Source organism: Eschrichtius robustus, chromosome 13 (genome assembly GCF_028021215.1).
Source record: "Eschrichtius robustus isolate mEscRob2 chromosome 13, mEscRob2.pri, whole genome shotgun sequence".
Classification (NCBI taxonomy): Eukaryota; Metazoa; Chordata; class Mammalia; order Artiodactyla; family Eschrichtiidae; genus Eschrichtius; species Eschrichtius robustus.
Window position 1 is genome coordinate 102,631,336 of NC_090836.1, and position 27,794 is coordinate 102,659,129.

The 27,794-nt window shown below is 55.0% G+C and overlaps 1 protein-coding gene across 2 annotated transcripts in view; it reads left to right on the plus strand.

Moving 5' to 3' along the window:
• Positions 1-4,150: 4,150 nt before the first annotated feature.
• The window catches only part of FBLN1 (fibulin 1), an 80,503-nt gene continuing 56,859 nt past the window's right edge, over positions 4,151-27,794 (plus strand). For both annotated transcript variants that reach the window (XM_068559863.1, XM_068559864.1), the window contains exons 1-3: positions 4,151-4,258; positions 19,002-19,104; positions 25,777-25,912. In XM_068559863.1, coding sequence (XP_068415964.1) covers positions 4,180-4,258; positions 19,002-19,104; positions 25,777-25,912 — 318 coding nt within the window. In that variant the 5' untranslated portion in view covers positions 4,151-4,179. The remainder of the gene's footprint in view (positions 4,259-19,001; positions 19,105-25,776; positions 25,913-27,794) is intronic.

The window sequence follows — 27,794 nt, forward strand, 5'->3', positions numbered from 1 at the left end:
AAAGAAAGGAGTATGAAAGGGAGAGGTGTCATGAAGGGGGTGGCATCTTGGCTGAGACCTGAAGGACCGGACGGGGCTGGCCCAGCAGAGAGGCAGGAAGAGAGGGGAGGACCTGGGGTGTTCTAGGAGCCATGCAAAGGCCAGGGGGCTGCCGCCAGGGCGTGAGGGGTGCAGGGCCAAGATAAGCGTGGAGCGGTGGGCAGGGGCCAGGGCAGCCACTGCCCTGAGAAAACCACCCGGCTGGGTAGCAGCACCTCATGTGAGAAACCATAGCGGTCCTGTCCTCCAGAGGCTGGGCAGTGTCAAAGACATTTGTTTTCTGACTTAGGGAAAAACAGTCCACGTGTGCCAACAATGATCTTTCAAACAAAATGGAGAATTATTTGTTATGGGGAGGAGGGCAAGCATTTGTTCTGCTCCTCAGAGATGGGAGAAAGCTGGACTGTCACAACGGGACATAACGGATGACTTCCTGCTTGGAGCAGAATCCGAGGGGTGTGTGTCATCTTGTCCTGGACTGGGGGCCAGGTGGCGGGGGGTCCCCTTGGTCCCTAATTCCCCCCTTGGAACCTCTCTGAAGACCATCCCATCTTCCACAAACTACAGGCAAATGTGCAGCTCAGCAAGTTTCCTGACTCTTACCTCAAGACCCAGAAAGAAAATGATTAGAATTTCGTGCCAGAAAGAAACTTGTCTCTCCAGATAAAATGATACATTTCCTTTGGTCAGAAAACAGGGACTGCATAAGTGATCATAATTTGATTTTTGCTTTGGTTGCCAAGAAACTCAGAGTCAAGTTTATGTGCAGGAGTTATATCACTCCAGGTTTCTGGTACAATTATTCCTCCCTGTCTCAATTGTATCCTAAAAAATAAAAATTAAAAATAACAACATTTTCACTAGTCAAACACAACATCCACTTTCATTTAGCTCCCTTTTGATCTTTAGCTGCATGACTATAGCTTTTACAGAGTCATAACTGCAGTGTGAATCTATACATTCACACTCAATCTTGTTTTTCTTTTTACATAATATTAGTTCACAAAGATCATATTTCTACTAAAGCATTGTATTTAGCCCTTTCAACTATGGCACAATATTCTGTTGAATCACTGACTGTTGACATTGTTGAATTCAATCATACATACCATAAATAAGCTATTGTCGGACATTGCATTTTTTCTAGATTTTCACTGGACTAAACAATTCTGCTATTATAAAAATGAATAAAAGTTATGAAAGAGAAATACAAATATGAAAAATGTTCAACCTCTGTGATGATTAAAGATATACATTGAAACATCGAGACACCCGTCCTTTTGACTGTGAAAATAGCCCAGATTAAACAAAGATATTCGTGCTGGAGAGGAGGTGGAGACACCCACGGCTCAGCTCCTGTCTCTCTCTGGGGATGTGAATTAGCCCATTCCTGGGTGTAGCATCTGCTCTTCTAGTGTATCCCTGTGGGGAGCTGAGCCCAGAGCACACAGGTTTCACTGCAGCATGATTTATAACCCCCAACGTTGAAATGATCTAAATGTCCAATAATAGGAGAGTGGTTAAGTAAACGTGTGTACAACTTTTATACTATTCACTCACTGGATGTATAATGTAGATTTCTAATAAGAGGGGGGATGTTTATGCTATAATTTTCGGTGAAAAACAGAACCCTGGATACAGATGAGCCCGGGATTGGGAGTCATATGGCCTGGATTCAGATCCCAGAGCTGCCAATCACTGGTCATGAGAATTTGACCAATGACCTCACCTTTCTGAGCCTTGGTTTCCTCATCTGCAGAATAGGGGTACTAAAGCCTCCTGGGGCTGTTGTGAGTATTAATGAAATAACATAAGAGCATATAATCTGCTACACACACTACACTTTCCCTGGTTCTCTAACCTCCTTCCACGGCACCCTGATTCTCCCGTGGCTTAAAAACATCAAATTAATATTAAAGTACTAACGAGTCTCCAATCTGCCTCCAGCTTAGAGCTCCCCACTCACCCTTTATCCAACTGCCTTCAGGGCCTCACCATAGCACATCTGTGGGCTTCAGGGACCCACACCGTCCAGTCAAAATGGACCGGATAATCTTCCTGAGCTGCCCAGGGTCTCTGGTGCCTCCACACTTTGCAGATGCCACTCCCTCTGCCCAGGAAACCCTTCTCCCTCTACTGCCGGTCCCACGTCCCTTTTCTGGGAAGCCTCCTTAACCCGGGAGGCCATTAGCAAGCGGGCCCCTTTCATGAGCTTTTCTGGGCTCTTTGCAAACCTCAAACTTAGGAGGTAACCTGTGGGGAGATGAGTGTTGTGTCTTTCTGTTGTTGTTATTGTTTTTTGGCCGTGTTGGGTCTTGGTCGCTGCGTGCGGGCTTTCTCTGGTTGCGGAGCAGGGGCTGCTCTTCGTTGCGGTGCCCGGGCTTCTCATTGCGGTGGCTTATCTTGTTGCAGAGCACGGGCTCTAGGCACGCGGGCTTCAGTAGTTGTGGCTCGTGGGCTCAGTAGTTGTGGTGCACGGGCTTAGTTGCTCTGCGGCATGTGGGATCTTCCTGGACCAGGGCTCGAACCCGTGTCCCCTGCACTGGCAGGTGGATTCTTAACTACTGCACTACCAGGGAAGCCCTGTCTTTCTGTTTTTGATTTTTAAATCTATCATTCATTCAGAAAAGGGCACATGTCATAAGTGAGCAGCTTCATAAAATTTCACACACTGAACCCAACCTTGAAACCAATACACAGATTTTAAAAAACATCCTAACTGGCCCCGGAGAAAGCTGCCTCATACCCCCTCCAGTGCCTAACCCATCCCCAGGGTCATCACTCTCCTGACTTCTAACTTGTTCCTGTTCTTCATAACAACAGAATCCTGCAGGAAGCGTTCTTCAGTGTCTGGCACGTGTCTGAGAGCCTCCCTGTAGCTGCCTGGGTTGTAGAGCTCTCACTTTTCAGGGCTGTGTAGTGCTCCAACCTGACTGCCCAGTGCTTTCATTATGCTGCTGGTGAGGTTGGGGCCTTCCTTGTTGGAAGCCGTTATGAACTACGCTGCAGTGAACACTCTGGTACAGGACTTTCTGTCTCTTGGTGCACACTGCACGACACGTATATGCCTTTCTGCTGGGTGTAACCCAGAGTGGGACTGCTGGGTCAGGGGACCCCTACACTTGGCTAATGGTGTTCCTGTGGGTCTCACCCCATTGCTCCCCATCTTCACCCGCACACGTTTTGTTTTTGTTTTTCTTCTTCTTTTAAATAAATCTATTTATGGTCCCAACGGACTAATTCATCCTCAGTAACCACCGACTGGTTGCAGCCATGAATTCCTACACAGGCCCAGCGCAAAGGCTGCTTCCTCTCCGGCAAAAAGAATCTCTCTCTCCCCGCGGTTGGGTGTCCCGGGTTCATCCCCCTCCACGGACGCTGGGATGTTGGTGGAGTCTGTCCGCTGCCCGCCCCACTGGCGGTCCCCTGAGGGCAGAGCCAGGTCGCAGCCCGGGACACACCTGGAGTTAGCCACCGACCTGCAGAGCCCCGGGCGACCCGCGCGCAGGGCTGGAGAAGGCGCGAAACCCGCAGACCGCGGGTTCGGGGCATTACTCGGGGACCGGGTCCCACAGGGAGCCCCCCGAATGGTCACCACCCTTATTCCCCCTCAGAAGGCGCCTCCGACCCTGGGGACCCCTCGCCGCCTGACTTCCCTTTTGGCGGAGTCGGGCGGAGCTAACCTTTGCTACCCAGCCCGCCCCTGCGGCCGATGGGTGGGGAGGGGATCGGGTTTCACTGGCGCAGGGGGGGTGAGGGGTGAGGGGGGGGGTGCCTCCCGCCCGACTGCGCCCCCCTTCTCCGGTCCCCACCAGGGAGAAGTCTGGGGTCCCTGCTCCCAGCCCGGCCGTGGGCCTGCGCGCCCCTCGGGCCTGGGGTGCCAGGAGGGAGGGCCCCGGAGGTCCCGGGCGGGGAGCGGTCGAGGGGGGAGGGGAGCGGGCGCCCCGCGGCCCCGCCTCCGCCGCGCCCTCCTCCGGGGCGGGATAATTGAACCGCGCGGCCGGGGCCCTGCGTTGGCTGCGGAGGCTCGGCTGGAGCTCGGAGCCAGCGCTGCCCGCGTGCCGCGCCCGGAGCCGCGCCCCGCGCCCCGCGCCTTTGTCCGCCCGCCGCTCGCCGCCCGCCGCCCGCCGCCCGCCGCCCATGGAGCGCGCCGCCCCGTCGCGCCGGGTCCCGCTGCCGCTGCTGCTGCTCGGCGGCCTCTCGCTGCTGGCGGCCCAAGGTAGGGGCGCGGGGGCGCGCCGGGGGGGGAGGGAGCGCCCCGAGCCCACGGCCCCCGCGTTAGTGACTCCCCGACACCCCGACCGCCCGGACCCGCGCCCCGTGCGACTTTTGGAGCTGCCGGCGCCCGGAAGCGTCAACCGGCGCTGCGCCCCTCCGCGGTCCTCGCGGTGTTTGTGCTGCGCTGCCGCCAGGCCCCGGCGACGCTCCCGCCAACCCCCCACCCGTCTCCTGGCTTCGGTCCTGATCACCTCGCTGACGTGGGAATTTGTTTTAAAGACGGATCCCTCCAAACACATCCTCCTGCCGGCCCTCTCGCATACACCCTGCCCGCCCTAGCACCCACCCACCCCCTGGGGCCAGGGTGCGGGCTGGGGGAGAGGAAGGCTGGCTGGTTGTTGCCAAGGACCCCCCCCCCCCACCTTGCGCCACCCCGTGCCTGCTCCTTGCACCTGGAGTGCCCCTGGCGTACCTGTTCCCACTGCCCCCACTTCCACCCCTGCGCAGGCGCTGTGGTACCCAGCTTGCTGGGCAGTGGGGCCGGTAATTTGCCCAAGAGACAAAAGCAGTCATGGGGTAGGAGGCGGACATGAAGAAAGCAGAGAGGAAGGGAGTGGGCTGAAGGTGTTCAGGGCCATGGCTGTGTGTGTGAAGACCCCTGCCTGCCCACCTGAGACACCGAGGACCTCAAGACACGGGGTTCTGCCAGGCTCCAGACTCAGCTGTGGCTGGGGACAGGCCACCTCCAAACCCAGCCACCTGGTGGCAGAAGGTTGCCAGGGGGGTCTCCACCAGCAGACGCGTGGCCCAGAGCTCCCAGCCCTGGGACTGACAGCGCTGGGATGGCAAGCACCCGGCTCATCCTTTCTTCCTTAATCCTCAAGGCCTAGCTCCTCGGGGGTGACCACAAGGCCCTGCCGATCACAGCCATGACCTCTGACCTCTCTGCTGACCCGTGGCTCATCAGTCATTAGCCAGGCCAGCCTTCCTGGGGCCAGGCCCAGATAAGAGCCCCGACCACCCTTGGCATCCCAGATTCTTTATCTCTGGCTTAGTTGAGTTTCTTTTAAACTCTCTGGGGACCACCGTCCTCCTCTGTCAAAGGTCACTGGTCGCAGCTAATGCTTTGCCAGGATTCAGGGATTCCCGGAGAGGCTGACGGGGGGCGGGGGGGAGAGCTGTGCAGAGGTTTCTTGGCTCAGTGGCTCCCTGCAGCAGACCTTCACGGAGCTCTGGCTGCTCCAGGCATCGGCTCCATCCTGGGCATGTCTGGGGGTGACATCTCATGGTTGCGGGGGGAGGTGCAGGGCTCAGCATTGGCAGCAGGAGCCATCCCAGGCCCTGGGGCTTATGGGAGGCTTCCTGGAGGAGATGGCGTTTGGGCAGGAGCTGGTTGGGCAGGAGCTGGTCAGGCAGGCAGGGAAAGAAGGGAATTCTGGTGACCCCTGGCTGGAGTGAAAGCCCAGGGGGGCCTTAGACTGGGGGGCCACACAAGACCCCTGTTGGAAATGGAAGGGGCCCCGGAACCTCCTGTATTTTACACCCAAGGAAACTGAAGCGCAGAGAGAAAGCTTAGTTGAACTTTCCTGAGCCCGAGTCCCCAGATACTCCATCGCTGTTCTTTTCTGCCTACTGTTTGAGAAGGGTCCCCTGCAGCCTGGCAGTGTCCAGCTTTGAAGGAGCACCGAGACTTGCTAGGCTGAAGCCTGACTGATGGTTTACAACCATCTTCTTCACAGAGAAGGTCCTAACTTGAAGTGTATAAAGGAAACCTTAATTGCACACTGATGAGAGTGCTGTGGTCCTTTGTCTCTTTTGGGAGGTCCCTCTTTTGAGTTTCAACAAGTTTAGTATGGTTTGGGGAGAGAGAGTTAGAAAATTGCCTGGTTCCTTTCTGTGCCTGGAAACTCAGAAGCTGTAAGGTTCCCTGAAGCCTTGTAAGGCGAGGGTGACACTGTCCCCACCCTCCGTACAGCTGCGGGGTCCAAGAGGAAACATGCAGTTTAAAAGTGATCATGGAAAAGGCCTCAATGGTGAGCTTTTTGGCTAATCTGCTGAAACCCATTTGGTGACCTGGCCACGGAAACGCAGAAGGGGGCTGGACTTTTGTGCCAGGGGGCAGAGTTGGAAACACCGGTCTGTCCTGTATCCATCTGTCCAGTTGGGTTTTCCTGAGAGCCAGGGTGGGCGGGAGTAGAGAGAAGGACGGTGTTGAGAAAGACGGTTGTGTTTTCTCCAAGACTTCTTGGCCTCTGGCTCCAGCCGGGCAGCCTTCCTGACTGATTACAGAGAACATCGCTGGGAGGAGAACAAAGGGGAGAGAGGACTTGGCTTGGAAACACGTGGCGGCACCGCTGCCGCTCCTAGAAGTTTCCCAGTTGGGTGGCAGGGGCTGGGCAGGCTGATGGGGCTGCTGGAGCGTGACAGTGTGCCCTGGGGGTGCAGTGCCAGGGCCTCTCCTGCGGAGCCACAGCTCTGGGTCACGACCCCTCCTGGCACTGCCCAAGGCCACTCCCAACTTGGGCTCATTTGCCGCCTCTGATGGTGGCGGGGGAGCGTGACTCACCGTTGGGACCCAGCAGGCTGCCAGGAGCGTTTGTGGGACTGCAAACATCTTTGCCTGTCATCCCTCAGGAAAGAACCACGGACCGATCTGGTGGTTTTCTCATTTGTAAAATGGAGATAACAGAGACCAACTTTTTAGTTTGGCTGGAGGATTGAGGGAGAGAACATAGGACGATGCCTGTCGTGGTAGCTGTATTATTATTATCTGTTATTTGTGATGTTCCCTTCCTAGAGTAGGATAGGACAGTATCCTTTTCCCCAAGATTGCACTACGAAAACTGCATTTCCCCAGCCAGGAGCTGGGAAGGAGGCCCAACAGGGCCACAGAACCTGCGGCAGCTGTCGAGTGCCAAAGCCGTGTTGGTAAAGGTCATGCAAAGTGGCCTCAGCTGGCCTCCTTAGGCGTTCAATCATCTGTACGCGAAATATCTGCTGAGGGCCAGCTCTGTGCCAGACACTGTTCTAGGTCTTGGGGATACGGCAAGGAGGAAGAGAGACCTGGCCCTTCTGCCCATGGGGCACATCTCCTGGGAGATCCAGAAAAGTGAACAATTACAAACCAACTCCAACTGGGAGTGAGTCAGGGAAGACTTCCCGGAGGAAGCAGCATGCAAACTGGGATGTGAAGGAACAGAAGGAGGGCTGGGAGGAGGGTGGGGAGGGTGTCCCAGGCAGAGAGAACAGCACGGACAAAGGTCCGGAAGGTGAGAGAGAACGTGGGACTTCTAGGAGTTCTGCCTCCTCCTCATGCTTGGGGAAGACCTCCGTGCCTAGCACCTTTTCCAGCAGCCCCTTCCCCAACACCCTGCACACACCTCCCCCCCATTCCTCTGAAGGTGGAGCTCTGAGCAGTGGACACTGCGGGTGGAGCAGCTTTGCAGGAAAACAGTTCTAATAGGGAGTATTTTGCCGGTATGTTTTACATAATAAGAGGTTTTTCTTTTGCAAAACATCAAATTATAACAATTTCATTAATAATGCTTTTGCAGGCTTCATATGGTTCCAGTTTCCCTGTAATGGTCTCAAATGTGGCCAGATAACGAAACGGGCGGGGGGGGGCACCCATTATGTCAACTTTCCTGGGATCAGAGACCCTTCAGCCTGGAGGGGAGCTCAGAGCTCAGAGGGTGTGGCGCTGAGGCCAAGGCATCTGTCCCAAGTCATCCAGCTCGTAGCAGGCATGGCTGGACCGGAGGCTGTGCTTTGCGGCCAGCACTCTTCCCAATGGTCACTGCCTTTAAGCCCCAGGCTGGTCATAACGAGAGGCTGGGACCGGAGGGTCCTACACCCACCCACCCATTGCTGGGGGTCAGCACTTAACCAGGGTTAGGAGACTGGTCCCAGCCCTGAAAGTGATTCGAGAGAGCTTGACCAACTCCCACATGCTCTCTGCTCTGTTTCCTTAAAAACAGAATGAAAACTCTCTGCCCTAGGAAATTATGATAATTGAAGTCTTTTACATTTAGTCACTAACTTAGTCCTTCTCGACAGCCCCATGAAGTAGGTACTACTGTTATTTCCACTTTACAGGCATGTAAACTAAGGCCCAGAGCATATACTCTAGCGGGCGACAGGCTCCAAAAGGAAGAATAGGTTCAAGAAAAATACTGGCTCAGCCCATTAGCGTAAAAACACTGTGATCTTGGGCGTTTAAAATCCAGTGCTGGCAACCAGTCCTCGCTCAGGACGATGTGGTAGTAAATAGAGGACTCGGGACCCCGTGCTCCTAACCAGTCGGCTGGACAGGCCCTTCAGCGCCAGAAACGAGTGCTGTGTGTACGAGGGGCTCCTTTGAAAGGACAGGCATTTTCCATGGGGGGTGACGGGGGAGACCACAGAAGTGGGAGCCACAGCCTGGGCCCTGGAGGGGCTCGCAGCTGGCTTGACGGGAGGTGGCCCCCCAGACGACAGCACCTGTCTTGGTTCAGATCTGTGGACGAGCCTGCCCTGTGCTGGCTGGGCCGTCCAGCCCGGGGTCTGGCTTGGTCGCAGCTCTCCCTCAGGTATGGCCTGCGTCAGGGCCTCCTCCCTGCCATCTGGAGTGGCGCCGAGGAGCCCCCCAAAGAACCAGAGCCCGTAGTGCTCATCCCCCTGCAGGGGTTGGCTGGCTGTGGCCTCAGGATGCTGGGACCGGTCCAGAACCGTCCTCAGGATAGAGAGTCGCCCCTTTCCTGGCACCTCTGTAAAGGAGAGTACTCTTGGCTGTTCTTGGGTCCTGGACACGGCAGGGCAGGCCCGGCCTCTGAAGAGAACAGCCCTGGAAGTTGTTTAAGTCATGTTCCTGCTTAATCCATGGGGACACCGCCGCCGGCCTTGCCAAGGAAACTTGTCAGAGCGCTGGGCCGACACGGCCGGGGCCAGGAGTCTGGAAACTAGGTTCCCGCCCAGCTCTGTCCCCGACTTCCTGGGGGAATCCAATGGGCAAGGGTGCCCGGTTATTCCTTCCCGAGGCCAGGGGCCCAGAGCCTTCTTTTCCCCCAGTGAAGGGTTCGTGATGTGTGCTGTTACGTGCATGGCCAGCTTCAGGCCACTCAGAGGGAATACCAGAAGAGACAGGGGTCTGGATCCACTGGGATCTTACTCTTCATGGTTTGTATCAAAGGTGTGAGAACCAAAGAACCAGCCGTGGGTCCAGTGGGGCCCAGGGTGGGTTTTGTGATGGGCACTTGAGCAGAATTTGGGGAGGACTGGTTTGTCTATCGGGATACGGAAATCGAAGATCAGCCGACCCACTCCCTTTACATAGGTGAGGAAACTGAGGCCCAGAAGGGGGAAGTGGCTTGTCTGAGGTCACTTAGCTGCAAAGTGGTGTCATTTGTAGGCTGGTTTTCAGTTTTACTCAGCAGACACTTCCCAAGTGTCTCCTTTGAGCCTGGTGTGGCCCCCGAGGAGCTGCTTGTCGCGCAGCCGTCGTGTGTCAGCTTGTGCATCCATTTATTCCGCAGACGCTCATTGAGGAGTCAGGTCGTGGAAGAGGCCCCAGGGACACAGGCCAGATAAGGTCCTTGCATCCTGGAGCTTGTGTACTGCGTGAGCTTCCTGTGGCTCTGGGCTGAATTGCTGCAACCTAGTGGCTTAAAACAGCAGAAGTTTAACCCTCTCACTGTCCTGGAGGCCAGCAGTCAGATATCAAGGTGTCCGAGGGCTTCCCTTCCTCCACGGCTCTGGGGCACCCCTCCTTGGCTTGAGGTTGCATCCCTTCAGTCTCTGCCTCCATCTTCACGTGGCCCCCTCCTGCATCTCCTCTGTGCATCTCTAAGGACACTTTCATGGGACTTAGGGCTCACCTGGATAATCCAGGATGATCTCATCTTGAGATACTTCATTCCATCTACAAAGATTCTTATTCCAAATAAGGTCACATGCACAGGTTCCAGGGGTCAGGACATGCACACATCTTTCTAGGAGCCACCGTTGAACCCACGACACACACTGAGAGTAAACACAGAAACAGATGCACTAAGAAAAAGTATCGTGGGCATCCGTGCCATAGTGACTGTAACACACTGTGACAGTGGGACACGAGTGGCTCTCAAGTGGGTGTCGGGGGAGGGGGGGAGCGAGTGAGAGCAAGTGATACTTGAGCTCAGACGTGAGTGGCGAGGAGCCGTCTGTGAAAAGACCTGGGGCAGAGCGTTTGGGCAAAGGGGACAGCCGGCACAAAGGCCCCCAGGTGGGACCAGGTGTACCAGAGGGACCGGAGAGGTGGTGTGAAGGGAGGGGAGTGGGGGGGGTGCCCGAGAGGGTGGCCAAGGCGGGAGGGGCAAGGCAGTCGTGCAGGGCCTCAAAAATCAGGGTGTGGACTGTGGATTTTCTCCTAGATGCTCGGGGAAGGCTCTGGAGGATCTTCAGCAGGGGAGTGACATTCCTTGACTCACACTTCTCGAAGTCCCTCTGTGCTGCATGGTGAATGGATTATAGGGAGACCAGAATGGAGGTGGAATAAGCTGGGGGGCGGGGGGGGAGGGATCTGCGGGCCGGAGGGAAGTGGGCAGATCTAGGGCGTTTGGGAGGTAGAGTGGACAGGACTCGCTGAGGGCTTGGATGTGGAGGGGGAGGGAGATGGAATAATTCAGCCTGGCCCAGTTATTTTGGCTCCAGCCTCTGGATGCATGATGACTGCTAATTACTGAGGCGGAGAAGCCGGACAGGCGTGGGGATCAGAGTCCTGTTTGGAAACCTTAAGTTTCCTATTAGACGTCCCGGGGGAGCCTGGGCTCATGGGCGAGACCAGGCTGCAGACAGAAGTGTGGGAGTCTCGGCCGATAGGGGAGGCTGGATGAGGCCACCCAGGGAGGTGGGGGCAGTGGGGGGAGAGGACAAGGGGCCACGGCACTGAGCCCCCCCAGGCAGTTTGAGGGGGAGGAGCAGCAAAGTGACACCCCCTCAGGGGAGTCCCCAGAGCCATGGGTGGTAGCTGGGACATGGCCAGGACTGGTTTTTAGATGGTAGCTATCAGTGTTTTTATGCTAATGGGCTGAGCTAGTATTTTTCTTTCTTTCTTTTTTTTTTTTTTTGAGCCAGTATTTTTCTTGAACCTATTTTTCCTTTTGGATTGTGTTGCCTGCTGGAGTGAAATGTACTGGAAGTTTCGTTACCTACGTGCGCCACTCGTTTTGACATGAGACCGCTCTCTGAAACCCATCGCGCCACGCCTGTCATTATCCCCATTTTCCATTATTGGTGTGAGACCCACCCCACCCAGGCACAGAGAGGCCAGGCAGCACGCCTGTGGACACACAGCTGCGAAGTGGCAGCACCAGGATTCAAACACAGGCAGCTTGGCTCTCACATTGTAATCTTAAGCAGGACACTGAACTAACCGCCTCACTTTTCTAACTGAAAAGTCTCCGGTTTTTTAAGTCCAGCTTCAGGGGGAAACCACTGTCTCCTTCGGTTTTACGGTGGGTGGGTGTGAGCTTTAGAGTCACAGCCAGATTCTCGAGCCGCCTCTGTGTTTGTCCCATGGCCTCGGGCAACTTGCTTCATCTCTTCCCGTCCCCTGTGTCCTAGAGTTGCTAGGATCACATGAGATCATTCGTCCGTTCATTCCTTCACGGACATTTACTGTGTGCTGGCTCTGGACCGGCCGTGGGGCAGGGTGCAGAGTGAGACGCCTGTCCAGCCCTCGTGGCACAAGTACATACTCGGTTAATTATTCATGCTAATTGCTGGGAAGTTCAGGGAGCAAAGAAACCATGAAAGAAAGGAAACATGTCTGCACCATGTTCGCATGTGTGCACGTGTGTGTGTTGGGGGGTGCAGTTAGGGAGGACTTCCCGGAGGAAAGGACCTTTGTACTGGTGTGGGTGTGAACGAGCTAGCCGGAGGAGAGGAGGGACCCTTGACCACCCAGCCTGGCAGAGCTTCAGTTTCCAAAAGCCGGGTGCAGGGGACACTTGACAGGTGTGCATACATGGTCTGAGAGGTGAGAGGAGAACGAGGGAGTTGGGTCCTGCAGTGGGGGGATGCTGTAGAGATGCGGGCAGGGGGAGGATGGCCCACATGTCCACTGGGCTTCATCCAGGAGGTCACTGTGAGCTGCCTGGAGGGAGCAGTGTAGAAGCTGCTTCTTCTCGCCTTCCCAGAGATGTGTCTTCTGGTCCTTGTCTCCTGCTGCCTCCTTTTAGCTGGTGCTCTATCCGAGACCCCGTCTCTCTGTGCCGGGTGCTGGTGTCGGGGGGTGTGAGGGCACCAGCCGTTCTCGTGCTGAGGACAGGGCCTGGAGCCATAAGAGCAGACTCAGCACGCCCTGCTTCCTCCTGGGGGGGGTCATGGGGCCTTGAGGAGGGGAAATGGGTCTGTCCTCATCCCAGTCATACAGAATGGTGCAGAAGTACTGGGACACACCAGGTGACAGTTGCTTGTCATCTCCCTGAGAACGGGGTCCTGACTCTGGATCCCTCGCCCCAAGCTCAGAGCCTGGCGCATGGAAGGGTCCTAAGAGGGGCATCTGCTGGCTCCCCAGGCTCGTGAGGTGGGGGGCCCCGCAGGGGCTAGGGGTGTGGGCTGAGTCTCGCGTGGTTCTGTTGGGCTGGAATTCCCTGCTGGCATCTCATTGCACCTCAGTCTTCCCAGTCATGCGGGTCCTGGACACCGCGGGGACCCCCTCCAACTTTCTGCTGCAGCTTTAGGCAGTGCCGCGGAGCAGATGGGGCATGAGCCTGGCGTCAACTCTTTATTTCTCCAAATGAGGATATTAAAATAAAACCAAATAGAGAACTAACCAACCACCATCTCGTATCTCAGCATTTATATACATGGAGGGCATTTTAATGCCCCAGATTTTGGAAGGACAAGGAATTTTGTCTTTGTGGATCTCATCTAGTCAGATTAACAGGGACCAGAGATGAAAACTGTGCCCTGCTGAAGTTTCTTCTCAGAGAGGGAAAGGATCTGAGGGAGAAGATTCCAGGCTCGCCCGAAGCCCCACTTCTCTCTTAAGAGCACCTACGGGCTCTTAAGGACGGGCGTTGAGTGACCAGTAAGCGCGTGGTGGGTGTGGGTAGGTGACAGCGCTCCCCAAGGTTGGGGACAGAAGAAACAGTGATGGCCTTGTCGCTCCAGGTTGCTTTCGTGACATGATTTAGGAGGGCCACTCAGACATGGCGGTGTCTGTGCCTGAGGTTTCCTCAATTTTACGCCCTTTGGGAGGTGCTGCCAGGGCGTCTGCTGGTGGGCCTGGTTGGTCTGATGCTGTCAGCTGCTGTGAAACCCTTGGTACCAGTGAGGCGTGGCATCAGGTGGGGTGACACCTTGGTTCTCTTCTTGCCCCCCGCGCAGCCCCGCCATGTGCCCTGTGCCAGAGACTGGGGCCACAGCCTGGAACCCCCGTCCCTCTTTCCCCTTCCACTGATGTTGCAGAGTTCCTGCTGTGAGCGGTTGGGGGAAGTGATGCTGGAAGAGGGGCCTCCCCTTCACCTCCAGAAAGCCTTCCCTCCCATCTCCCCTGGGCTCGGGCAGTGAGCGGCCTCTGCTCCGTGGCCCCATCTGCCAAAGGACTTGTCACACTCCCAGGTGACAATCACTTGACCCAGCCGCTCCCGCCTACTCTGGGAGTGGCGGACCAGCACTGAGAAGGTGCCACATTGGGGTGTGACAGGATGCACAGGCTGAGGGTGGGCGTTGACGGACATGTCCACAAGTGGGGACAGGAGAGAGACGCCTCTTTGGGCTTCAGGTCACCCCCGGTTTGGTGATGGGGCAGAACTGAGAGGCGACCTGACCCGCCAGGTACAATGAACAAGCCGCGGTGTCCGCAGTGATGCAGGAGGTCAAAGCCAGAGCAAGTCTGCACTTTAGGTCTTTCTGCCTCTCCTCCACCTGTCCCACCCTCCGCTGGCCACTGCCCCAGATGCATGGGGGAGAGACGATCCCTGGGGATTTTTGTTTTGTTTTTAAACTTTTAAATCATCTTTATTTTGGTTGCAGAGTTACAATTTACTTTTTAAAAAAATATATTTATTTATTTATTGGCTGCGTTGGGTCTTCGTTGCTGCGCGTGGGCTTTCTCTAGTTGCGGGAGCAGGGGCTACTCTTCGTTGCAGTGCGTGAGCTTCTCATTATTGTGGTTTCTCTAGCTGTGGAGCACGGGCTCTAGGCGCGCAAGCTTCAGTAGTTGTGGCATGTGGGTTCAATAGTTGTGGCTCGTGGGCTCTAGAGCTCAGGCTCAGTAATTGTGGCGCACGGGCTTAGTTGCTCCGCGGCATGTGGGATCTTCCTGGGCCAGGGCTCGAACCCGTGTCCCCTGCACTGGCAGGCAGATTCTTAACCACTGTGCCATCAGGGAAGCCCAGGCGGATTCTTAACCGCTACGCCACCAGGAAAGTCCCACAATTTACTTTCTAATTAACATTTTCACCATTCCCATTTGAGGCCTCATAGCTTGCCTTGGAAAACATTGCATTCTCTACCAAACTGCTATACAAGGATGTTGTAAAATACAGTTTCCCAAATTAATCCTCTTTGTCGGTGTTCAGATTAGTGCATGAAAACAACATCGATTGAAAATGGCAAGTGACTTAATCGGCAGAACGTACAATTCCTTTCCTAATGAAGGGTGCTACAAAATGGTACACAAAAGCTCAATTTTTAAACTGCATTTAAAAAATATACATAACAATGTGAGCTATTATATATAGAATGGATACACAACAAGGTCCTACTGTATAGCACAGAGAACTATATTCAATATCCTATGATAAACCATAATGGAAAAGAATATATTAAAAAAGAGTGTATATATATGTATAACTGAATCACTTTGCTGTACAGCAGAAATTAACACAACATTGTAAATCAATTATACTTCAATTAAAAAATTTAAAACTACGCATAACACACAGTTGACCATTTCAGCTCTTTTTAAGTGTTCAGCTCAGTGGCATTAAGTACATTCACATTGTTGTGCAGCTATCACCACCATCCATCTCCAGAACCTTTCATCTCCCCAAATGGAAACTCCGTCCGCATTAAACAGTAACTCCCCCTCCCACTCCCCCAGCCCCTGGCGCCCACCATTCTACTTTCTGTCTCCATGGATTTGACTGTTCTCAGGACCTCATATAAGTGGCATCATACAGTCCTTTTGTTTGCCCTTTTGTGACTGGTTTCACTTAGTATAATGTCATCAACAATAAAAAAAAATTAAAAGAAGGATTCCTTTCAATGTTGGGTATTCAGCTTCCAAAAACAACAATCAGAAAGCCTTCCCTCCAGAAGGAAGTTAGTTCCCCAAAGTAATTTTAACCCGAGGCTGCATATATAACCATTGTTCTACAGGACATAAGGAAAGATAAATAATGGCCCATAGAACCAGACCGTCATACTCAACATGGTTTCAATGGAATAGCCAAGTTGGGATCGTTAGAATCTGAAGACAAGGTTGACAGATGAAGGTGCTCAGCCCAGAGCTGTTTGTTCCCATAGTGAAATATCGGAAGTAACGTAGATGCCCAGAGAGGGGGGAGTGGGTTGCAGACGATGCTACTTCTATACAACAGTGTGATGCCTTGTGCCTGGCACAGTGGCATAAAAAAGGAATTTAAGGGGGTGAGAGGTGGTGAATGGAAGGGCTGTCTCTGCGGGGATCCTCATGTGTCCAGCTGTTGCAATGAGGACGGTGATGTCCTGTCTGCTCTGACCTCTGCTGCGTCACCATCCAGCCTGGCCGTGGGCGCCCCGTGGCCCCTCGGCTTGGGAGAGCAGGAACTAACCCCCCGGCTGGGGAGGGGGCGCATCCTGCCCAAAGAGGGTGTGCTGACCCCGGCCACTGGGAGTTCCAGCTTTATGGCTGCCTGGGGCATTCCGGGGATGTTCCACGTTTCTGGATTGAGCGAAGGATGTCACATTGCATTGTCCTCCTGAGAATAAGGTCCAAAGTGCTCAAGGCTCCCCAGTGGGAATCATTTCCAAACGTTTCTACAGCTTGGGCACAAAGTTCTCGCCCCACTGAGCCATCTCCAGGAGTCTGAGCTTCACCTGTGCCTGCCTTTCTCAGAGTTGAGGGAGGCCGAGGGGCCGCCACTCATCCCTGGGCCATTCTGCACCCCGAGACGGGGCCTTGGTTCCCCCATTCTTCACGGGCAACGGCAAGCAAATTCCCTTTGTTCCTTCCACGTGTAATCCAGCCACTGTTTACTGGAGCTCCCTGTGTGCTCGGAACTTTATAAGCTTTATCCATCTCCTCAGCCACCTTCAGAAGGTATTGTGAGCCCCGTTTTGCCGTCCAGGAAGCTGTGGCTGAGAGAGGTGAAGCGTCCTGCCTAGGGTCACAGAGCAAGAAGGCGCTGGAGCTGGGAATTGGAGCCCAAGCCTGTTCGGCTCCAAAGCGGACACTCCTCCTACTCCCCCCTGTAGCTGCTGAGGGCTGGCTGTGGGCTGAGGGCTGAGCAGGAGAGGGAGGCCTAGCTCTGCGTGGGTGGGAGGGAGGGAGGGCGAGGCAGACAGATGTTGTCAATTGTGAGTTTGCTCCAGGCCGGGCTGGTGGGCGGGCGGGCTGCAGGAGCGGGGGAGAGACTGGATGGGGGTTGGGCCGGGACCAGAGGGGCTGTGAGAGCCACGAGGGGTGAGACTGTGGGCGGGAGAGCTAGGCGGGCCCGGCTGGGATTGGGGTGGAGGGGTACAGCACAGGGGACATCGGCCTCTGTCAGGCCACGTGGCTGGGTCACAGTCGTCTTGGGGGTGAACCACAGGCCATGTTTTATCTGTGACAGGTCAGGTCCTGCGTTTCATGAATGCTTCCCTTAGAATCAATTGGAGCAAGAACGAAGGAAGGAACGAATGAATGAGTGGGACCCCTGGGGGTCACCCTGGTAACCAAGAGGCTTTCCCTCATGAGGGACCTCGCTGTTTGGTGCTGGGAAGCCGGTGATGCCAATTATATCTGAGCCCCAGCCCACGGTGTCCCCCACGTTCACCAGATGGCATCGTCGAGAAGTGTGGAGGGGGACAGCTGAGGTCGGGATGGGCCGAGCGGCCGGTTGGCAGTGGGCCGGCAGACTTTGCTCGGGGGTGGACTGTCATCCTTAACCAGACCCCCTTGCCAGCTTGGGGGGACCCGAGAGAGCGCACATGCGGCAGCGCATCTTCCGCTCCGAGCTCCCCCCGGCTGCGGGTGGGGCTGAGGTTGTCATCGTTGGGGGACCTGGCAAGGCCCTTCCTCCTCCTGGTTCAAGAAATGCCCGGCCCAGCCTCGGCTCCTCACCCAGGCACGGACCACGCCCATCGGGGTCTCCCCGGAGGTGAGCCCAGAGCTCAAGGGCACCGTGTTCCAGGCGCAGTTTGTCGGCAGAGGTGCTCGAGGTGGCCGCGGGCAAGCCGTCGCAGCCAGCGTTTCTGGACGCATCGGCCTCGTGCTGAGCCCTGGAGTGACCCTCTCTTTTGGGGCCACCCTGAGGGCCGGGCCTTGGAAGAATAATGAGCTCAAACAGAACACCCAAGGCCCTTGGTGCCAGGAAACGCTGCCAAGCCCGGCGGGATTTACCCCGTGGGGCGCGGAGAGGCCAGCCGTGAGAAACCGTGGCGTTTCTTAGAGCCCAATTTTGAGATGTCCTGCCGAAAGGTGACCTTCTGCCCGGGAGCAGAGGCTGTTGCCACTAACGCCCCCTCCTGGCTGCGGGTGGAACTGACGCTGGGGGCGCCTCGGTACCCGGTTGCTCCTCCCTTGGGGAACCGTGGGGTCCCCTCCTTCCTGTGAGCCGAGGGGCCCAGCGGGGCAGCAGCCTGGGTGGGGCTGAGCGCCGGGCTGGGCGCTGGAGGGCGTGGGTGCCCCAGCTGCTGGACCCACTTGAGCCTTCCATCTTTCCCTTTTGTGAGCAAAGAGGCAACCTTGTGACAAATCAAGGGCAGAGACCGTCACCGGCCTCAGTTTCCCAACCCGTACAGTGAGGACTGATGCTTTCCTAGCAAGTGGCTCCGACGATGAAGTGAGAACACAGAGCGGGTCCCGGAAACGTTGGCTCTTTGCTTCTCCCCAGAGCCGGCTGGTTGCGTTTGAGGCCCCGCATGACTGTTCTCTCCCCTGTGCTCTGCTCATGCTGTACCTCTTCCCTGGTGTTCACTCCCCACTCTCGAGAGAAGCCTTCCTTGGTTGTCGCAGTTTGGGGGACACCTCTAGGCCTCCCCAATTCTGCACTGTTCATTTTTAGTGATGCAAACCATCTGTGACCCCATAGGAGTGGGATCGGCTGCGTCCTGGATACCCACCCGCTGGGCTGGACGGCCGCTCGGCCGTGCCTTGGTCAGTAACACCTGTCTTTCTTCCCTCTGGACTGTGAAGGCAGGGACCCCGTCTGGGCAGGTTCCCGTCCCAGTTTCCGGCATCTGGCTGGGGCGGGGATCCCGGTGCTGAGCTGCAGCCCCGTCAGAATTGGATTTGGAAGGTAGTAGTTAAGGTTTCAGGCCTTTCTAGGAGGAGCGGAGTGTGTGCTCCCAGCCCGCGACTCAGCGGAGTTTTCAGTACACGTTTGTCGAGTGACTGAAGGACCGGATGTGCCGTGGCCCTTTCGGCCCCGTCCTGATGCTGTAGAGGGGACCGAAGGAAGGGGTGTCCAGATGGTGCGGCCGGGAGGGGGCGCTCTCGGCCACCCGAGGGGGGCCGCCCGTCTAAGGGGACCTTGGGCGGGGTCCGAGGTGAGTCACCTGTCGCCAGTCACCCCGTTCTCTTCCCTGCACGGCAGGCGCAGACGTCCCCATGGAGGCTTGCTGTGCAGACGGACATCGAATGGCCACTCAGCACAGGGACTGCTCACTGCCATACGCCTCGGAATCCAAGGAATGCAGGTATGTTTGCCAGTGCCGCTGTTCTACCAGAATAGTGTTCTTCTAGACAAAAGCAGAGGACGAAGGGACAGTGGGTGCCAGGCCCCCGGGAGAGGCTGGGCCCCCAGGGCCAGGCTGCGGGAGGTGTGGGGGGCTGGTGACCCCCGCGTCCCTCCTCTGTGCTCCCACGGGCCTTGTACGGGACTCCGCTTACCCTTCCCGTGCCACCCTGGCATTGCCGGGCATCCCATCATTTCACCGGGCTGCAAGCAAGAGGATGTGGGTTTGTAGCCCTCGCTGCCGCACCTGGGCAGTGTGGCCAAGTCACCCAGAAAGGGGGTGGTTGTTGTGGGGGACGGATGAGATCGTGTGACTGGAAGCCCTTTGCAGATAAAAGCATGGGCCACCTTCAGACCCCGAAAACGCAGACGAGCGAGTCCCAGAGCAAAAGTCCTGCCAGACCATTGTCTACTTCATACAGTAGCCAGCAACTGGATCAACTATTTTTATTCCTCTCTTCCTAAATTGACTCAAGCTCCCTCAAAGTTTTGGGAGAATGTAAGCTTAGAATAAATGATAAAGATATGTAACGTTGATCATCACCGTAAAAATAATAGCAAGCCTTTATGAAGCAGACTTTGTGCTGGGCGTTTGCTGCCCTTCATCTCATTTCACCGTGTTCCTGTTCCCATTTTACAGATGAGGAAACTGAGCTTTCCCCAGTACGCACAGCTGGTAGGTGATGGCATTAGGACTTGAACCCAGATCTGCTTGCCTGTGGAGCAGAGGTTGAGGGGGAGGTGAGGGTATGAACGCATTCCATTACTCTTGACATCCGTTCATTTTCTCTGCCTCTAATCCAAGTCTAAGCTGCTTGGACGCTTGGAGCTGTGGGATGCTAGGTGGAGAGCTGCCGTGGAAGGAATGTGCAGGGGAGGCTTGTCTGCCTCACTCTGGAGTTTTGCATTTGTGTTGGCATCGAGCAGAGACTGCTGCCTGCCAGCAGTGACGGAGGATGTAAATCTCGATTTAGGAAATTCTTGAAAAGTCGAAAGCATTATAGACCAAACAAAGGAAGAGAAGACAGGGCACTCGGATTGTTTGAATTGACTGGGAGACCATGCCGTTAGCATTTACGGCGCGTCTGATGAGTGAGAGCGGGGATCTTGGCTCCCGAGCATGGCTTCGAGCTAGAAACGTCAGAGGGCGGCTGGCAGTCGCGGAGCGAAGCTGGGTGGTGAGCGCCAAGCGTTCTGTTTGCAGACTGGGCTCTGAGAGGCAGCCGGGCCCCGGGGACCCACCTGGGCCAGCTTTCAGGCTGTGTGACTTGAGCCGACTTGGAACCTCAGTTTCCCCAAATGTAAAAGGAGGACAGCGATAGCTTCCTTTCAGGGTTGTGATAATGACCGAGGCGAGGGAAGCAGCCGGGGCCACCAGGCCAGGCTGTGGGACTGTATGTGTCTGCTCGGGCCGCCGGCACAGATACCTCTGCCCGGGCGGCTTAAACCACAGACATTTACTGTCTCACAGCCTGGCGGACAGAAGTCTGAGATCAAGGTCTCAACGGGGCTGGTTCCTCCTGAGGCGTCTCTCCTGGCCTGGGGATGCCAGCTTCTCCCTATGTCCTCTCGTGGTCTCCCCTCTCTGTGTGTCTGTGTCCTAATCTCTTATCCTATAAGGATGCCAGGCAGATTGCACTAGGGCCACCCTAACCTTAATTACCTCTTTAATAACCATTTAACCTTAATTACCTCTTTAAAGACCCAATCTCCAAATAAGTCACATTTGGAAGTCCTGGGGTTAGAACTTCAACATAGAATTGTGGGAGGCGGGGATACAATTCAACCCAAAACGGGGAGCCCTGTTTGTAAATCAAAGGCTTACAAAGTGAGGCATCAGCCAGCTGACCGCTCAACGGACAGAAGGAGGAACTGAGGTCAGCGACTCAGTGGCCTCTGGGCCCTACTTGTGAGTTTGGATTTTAGTCACAACTGGATTTGTTACTGACTTCTACTCACCAAAGTCTTGACTGAGTTTTGGAGGTATCTTGAATCCCCAGTGGGCTCCAGACTCTAGAGAAACTACCTTCTTGGCTATGCAGCAGGCATTCGTGTTATGATCTACTTTTTTTTTTTTTTTTTGAGAGTTATGTTTTATTTGGTGGACTTTCTGAGGACTTCAAGCCTGGGACACAGCATCTCAGATAACGCTGAGAAAACTGTTCCAAAGAGGCAAGGGGGGAGCCAGGATATATAGGAGTTTTTGCAACAAAAGACCAGGTAGTTGGAACATCAAGATTACGGTTCATGATCTACATTTTGGGCAGGGGTAAATTTCAAACACGCATTCAGAGATTTCCTGAAATGTAAGTCATATCACCTGAATGGCCGAGAGGGAAGGTCTTCTCTCTTGGGGGCAGATATGGGTGCAAGTCCAGGTTCCCCCTGACCCCCGACATGTTTCCAGTGGGGCCCACTCACTTCATCACGTGGGACCCAAGGGAACTCTGGCTGGATAGTGCGAGTTTCCATATGACAGGGTCCTCAAGACGCGTTATTCAACTCCCAGGACGCTGACTGCCAGCGATTGGCCTTTTGTTTCCCCGAGGCCCAGGGAGGCCAGTGGACTTGTCCCTGAACGCACGGGCAGGGGCTGTGTCTGTGTCCAAGGCCTCTTAGTGAGTTAGCTGCTGGGCTGCTGGGCTCTGACCGCACCCCGGTCCTGTTTCCTCAGGTGCTGCCTGCTGCCCCTCCAGCCTGCCCTGCACCCTTTTCCTCTTTGTCACTTAATGTCGGGGTCTGAACCCCATACCATCTGCAGAGGTCAGAGGCCAAGCCTGGGGTCTTGGGCTCAAAGTCAGATGCAGCTCATCTAAGAACACAACTGGGCTTTAATTCCAGGGGCAGCACTGGGTGCCACCATAGGGGGTGCTCAGGAGAACAAGAACCGCCCCCCCCCCGCCCCAGCCCTCCATGCTCTCCTCGCCCAGAGGATGGGGACGGCACACGACTGATGACTCTGAGCCCCAAGTCAGAGCCGCGGTGCTAGGATGAGCGGGGCCGTGTGCAGTGGGGAGTGACAAGCAGCACAGCGATGCTGATAGCAGGGATTTTCTAACAAGTTCAGGGGTATCGTTTTTAATGAAGGCAGAGAAGGGAGAGAGCAGGTCAGAAATCCAATCTGCTTTAAGAGGGTCCTCTGAGGGCTTCCCTGGTGGCGCAGTGGTTGGGAGTCTGCCTGCCAATGCAGGGGACACGGGTTCGGGCCCTGGTCTGGGAAGATCCAACATGCTGCGGAGCAGCTGGGCCCGTGAGCCACAACTACTGAGCCTGCGCGTCTGGAGCCTGTGCTCCGCAACAAGTGAGGCCGCGGTGGTGAGAGGCCTGCGCACCGCGATGAAGAGTGGCCCCCGCTTGCCGCAACTAGAGAAAGCCCTCGCACAGAAACGAAGACCCAACACAGCCAAAAATAATAAATAAATAAATAAAATAAAATAATAAAATAAGCTCATTAAAAAAAAAAAGAAATTAACAAGATACTTCAAAAAAAATAAAAAGAAATGTTTAAAAAAAAAAAAAAAAGGAAACAGAGACCACCGGCCACTTGGTAACTCAGTAGTTCGGGTATCATTTTTCTTCTTTTGAAGTGGTATTCTGCTGGGATCTCCAGTTTTAAGTTCTCATTCATTCGGCAAATCTTTATTGATCCTCAGGGCTGTTCTAAGCTCAGGATGAGGAGAATGGGATCACGCAGGTGGGCGAGCCCCAGGCCGAGCCTCCAGGGTAGAGTTGAGGGAGGACGGCACTGAGGGTTCTGTGGGGCCCAAGAAGCCCGGGGTTGGTGCCACTGGCAGACGAGGGGATTGGCAAGGACCGCAGAGGGGCCGGCCCCTCTCTGCACACATGGACTCCAGCTGGGCACGTTCAGCCTCTGCCTGAGCCTCTAACACATGGCACGTTTGGGGGCGATCGGGAGACGGCAGCTGGCGTTTCCTCAACTCATGCATTGCCCTGCATTCTGGCCTTGACCAAGGGCCAATATGCCTTAGGACCCAAATAGAAATTTGCTTCAAACCTTGGGTTGAATTAAGCCCACGAGTCTCTCGGAGGAATTTGGATACACACGGAGCCAAAACCCAAAGCAGATCCTCAGATGCTGTTTTTCAGTCTACCCGTCACTCTCTGAACCCCTTCGTTTATTTATTTCACAAATCGTATTGAGGGCATTCTGGACAAGACGGAGATAAATCAGTGAACAAAATAGGCAAAATCTCTTCTACGGAGGATACAGATGACGACGACATGGTAAAGTCTATGGTTTGTAAGAAGGCATGAGGTGTCGTGGGAAAGGAAAACCCAGGGACAGGAGGCAGGGTCTCCTGATCAGGGCAGGTTTACAATTTTAAATAGAGCTGTCTGGGAATGCCTCGCTGAGAACAGACGTCTGAGCCAGGACCTGAAGGAGGCGAGCAAGGCAGCCAGGTGAATGCTTGTCCAAGTTGAAGGGCAGCAAGGGAGAGCAGCTCTCTGGACGCCTAGCACCAGCCCAGCCCCACCAGGGTAGAGCTTAGTAACTGCTGCCCCAGAAGCCCCCTGGGTGTGGGAGGCTGAGCTTCCCCACCAGGCCATCCCTCTCCCCGTCCCTGAAGCCTCTGTACAGGCCTGGCACACAGTAGGGCCACAGCCACATTTTTTTTTTAAATTGCAGTAAAATATACATAACACAAATTGTACCATCGTAACCATGTTTAGGTGTACAGTTCAGTATATTCACATCACTCTATCACCATCACCACTATCCATCTCCAGAACTTTTTCATCTTCCTAGTGAAACTCGTACCCATGAAACAAAACCTCCTTGTTACCCCCCCTTCCCGAGCCCACCCCTTCTATTTTCCGTCTTTATGAATTTGACTCCGCTGGGTCCCTCATAAAAGGGGAGTCACAGTATTCATCCTTTTGTGTCTGGCTTATTTCACTTAGCTTACTGTCCTCAAGGTTTATCTGTGTTGTAACATGTGTCAAGGTTTCCTTCCTTGTTAAGGCCGAATCCAAGTCCACCATATGTACAGACCGCATTTATCTCATCTATTCCTTGATGGACACTTGGGTTGCTCCCGTCTTTTGGGGATTATGAATCATGCTGCTGGGAATGTGGGTGTGCAAGTATCTGTGTGAGTCACTGCTTTCGATTCTTTTGGGTTTATGCGCGGAAGTGGGATGGCTGGATCCTATGGTCACTCTATTTAAAATGTTTGGAGGACCTGCCATACTGCACCATTTTACCTTCCCACCCACAGTGCATGAGGGGTCCCATTTTTCCACACCACTTGTTTTCTGTTCAGCCAATAAATATCTTTGAGTGAATGGATCAATGGATGCATATCTGCTTGCTCTCCCTGATAATGCAGTGAAATGCCTGTCATTTGCAAATCCACTGAGAGCATGAGTGGATGTGTGGTAGCAGAGTACAGGCATATCTCATTTTATTGTGCTTTGAAGGTTGCATGTTTTTATTTTTTTTTACAAATTGAAGGTTTGTGGCAACTCCGCGTTGTCAGATGATGGTTAGCATTTTTTAGCAAGGAAGGTTTTTTTTTTTATTAAGGTATGTATTGCTTTTTTAGACATAATGCTATTGTACACTTACTGGACTACAGTACAGTGTGAACATAATTTTTATATGCACCAAGAAACCAAAAAATTCATGTGACTAACTTTATTGTGGTTGCCTGGAACCAAACCTGCAGTATCTTGGAGGTCTATCTGTGCAGACAAATCCATCCCGGAGCCTGAGGGCAGTTCTAGAAGTGCATGGGAAGCCGGGTGCAGAGCTCTGGCCCCATAGGGTGGAGGCTGGGGAGGGCTGGCTGGGGGCCGAGGCAGCCTGACTGGCAGCACACGGAGCCCAGCGGGGCCCCTCCCTCTCCGGACCGGTGCAGGTCTGGCGGCTCCTCCTGCCCTTGTTGGCGCTGGCCAAAGCCAGGGTTATTTGGGGTCTGGTGGGAGCCACAGCTGTGATCACACACCTCCTGCTCCCTCACCACCTGGAGCTGTGCCTGAGGGACCAAGTCTGGGAGGTGATGGTCCTTCTGTCGACATAAGCTTTTGTGCACGTGTGTCCTCGGGTTTCCGAGGACCTTCCTCCCAGAGCCCCCAACGGGGCTGGGAGACGTGGATGCCACGGCCCGGTGTCACCGTTGCCACCATCCCTCACTCTGTGGCCTTGGGCAGGCTACTCCACCTCTCTGGAGCTGTTTCCACTGATTCCGGAAACTGGAGATGAGTGTTGGGAAGAATTCAACTTGATAAAGGATCAGAAGGTCTGGCCCAGAGTCAGCAGTCAGCTGTTTTTGTTTTTTAAAATAGGTGGGAACTTTCTGTGGCTGAGGCTTAGAGGTCAGAGAGGTGAACTGGGGCTCTGGCCACACAACTGGGTCTCTCGACTCCACTCCCAGACACCACCCTGCATCCAGTCTTTCTAATTCAACACTGTTGAGCACCTTCCGTATGCAGGCGTTGTGTGTGTGTCTCTGTGTGTCTGTGGATGAGTGGAGGGGATGGGGAAGGGGGGACACCCAAAGATGACAGAGCTCCCATCCCCGAGGGGCTACTGCTTCCAGGCCCTGAGTACCGCCTGGTGGGCCCCCCGCCCCACAGAGCCCTTGGGCCAGCCTGCCCCCTCTGCCCACAGGATGGTCCAGGAGCAGTGCTGCCACAGCCAGCTAGAGGAGCTGCACTGTGCCACGGGCATCAACCTGGCCAACGAGCAGGACAGCTGCGCCGTGCCGCATGGTGACAACGCCAGCCTCGAGGCCATGTTCGTGAAGGTGAGGACCTGGGCCCCTCCCAGCTCAGCAGCCACTCCTTCAGCAGGAGGCCTGGGGCGCTCTCCTCCCTGCACCCCCGACCTCAGATGCCTTTCCTTATGAGCAGCGCATTGTGCTCAACTCAGGGGGGGAGGAGGGACACTCAAGTCTCCCCACCTCCTCCAGTTTATTCAGTAAACCCTGGACAACACCCCGGGCCCTGTCCAACACCGGGGAAGCAGGGATGGAGTGACCCAGCCTTGCCCTGAAGACTGCCAGTCCTGGGGCTTCAGACAGGAACGCAGAGGTCAGAGCAGGGGTTATCTGGGCTCAGGGACTTCTGAACCCTCTTCTCAATTCAGATAGGCATTCCCCACCCCACTCCGGAGGCCCTCCAGCTTCCCTCCTCTCCCGAACTAGTCAGAGCTCAGAATGGGCCCCCACCAACGCCTCTGATAACACATGACCTCCGTAACTGCCCTAGAAGAGGAAACTGAGGTTCAGAGAGGCCCACACTCCAAAGTGGCCTCTCAGCAGGGGTCCTTTCAGGACCAGCAAGGGAGGGATCTGGTGAGGCAGGGCTGGGAATGTGGTCCATCTGGCCCAGAGGGAACCCTGCCCAAAGGTTGGCTATGAATGAATGACGTAATCCAGCCTGGGACTCCAAGTCCAGGCCAGGTCACTCAGGACCTCTGTCACTGTGGAAGGCCTGCATCTTTGCACGGATGTGGAAAGGTTACTGAGAGCGTTCCCAGGTCTGAAGACTGTAAATACACTGGGCTGTCCCTCTCTTGCCACCTACTGAGGGAGAAAAACTGCCCGACCAGAAGGAGCTCAAGTTTGGAAAGTTAATTAACCTGGTCATCTGGGTTTCTGTTGGAGGTGCCAGGTGACAAAAATGAATTCCCTGGGAGAAAGATGCCCCCGTTCCCAGTTAGGAAGGCCATGAAGTAATTTCAAGGAGCAAGCATTGGAATGAAGTCTGGATCCCGAGGGGGGGTGTGTGGGTTCCTTTCTGGGGATTCCCTTTCCACGCAGGTCGGAATGTGGAGGGAGATTCCACGTAGAGGAGCTGGGGGTCCAGAGCCCCTCTGCCCACCCTCAGCCTCTGTGGGCTTTCCTGGGAGGAGGCTTCTGGTGTGAGAGAGCTGGGGCGGGGCGAGGGTGGGGTGGTCTGGTCAAGGGGGCCCGGGAGCCAGGACCTCATGTGTTTAGTGACTGCCTCCCAGGAAGGGTTGGGGCTCTGCAGACGCTGTCTGCCCCGCAGACACTTCCGCCAGTGTCCCCCGACTTGAGAGAAAGGCATGGAACTTTCTAAGGGGCATGGAAACAGATTGCTGTGGCAGATGCGTGGTCTGTGTTTCCGGGAAGGGGGCTCATGACCTAAAGGTGGAGGAGGTAACTGAGGTTCCTGCTCCTTCCGGCAGCAGAGGCTGGGGACCCGTCAACCTTTATGAAACTCAGGCAAAGCCACCCCTCCTCTGCTCCTGCTATGCGCCTTTTGGAAAGCTCTATGCTTTTTTTAGCATGATAAGGACTGAAATGGGGCTTTTCATGTGCCAGGGTGAATGTTGTCCCTGGGATTCAGCTGTGGCTTTTGGACTCCCTGGGGTCCAGGGGACAGGCAGCAACTCTGTTCCTCACTTGATGACCAGGCTTGAGGTTCCCTTCCTGCTGCCTGAACCACCCTCACTCGGTGCGGGAAGAGGCAAGGTGCATATTCATCCTTCCAGGCGTGGTAGAGAAATCTCAGACCATGCAGAAGTCATGGACCCTTAGGGAGCTCTTATGTGAGCCCCAGAAGGCCCTCTCCTAACTCCCTCTTCCTGGAGGCGGAAGCTGGGCCGGCAGGGATATTGGGGGGCAGTCAGGTATCGTGGAGCACATGCTGGGATAAGGCCCT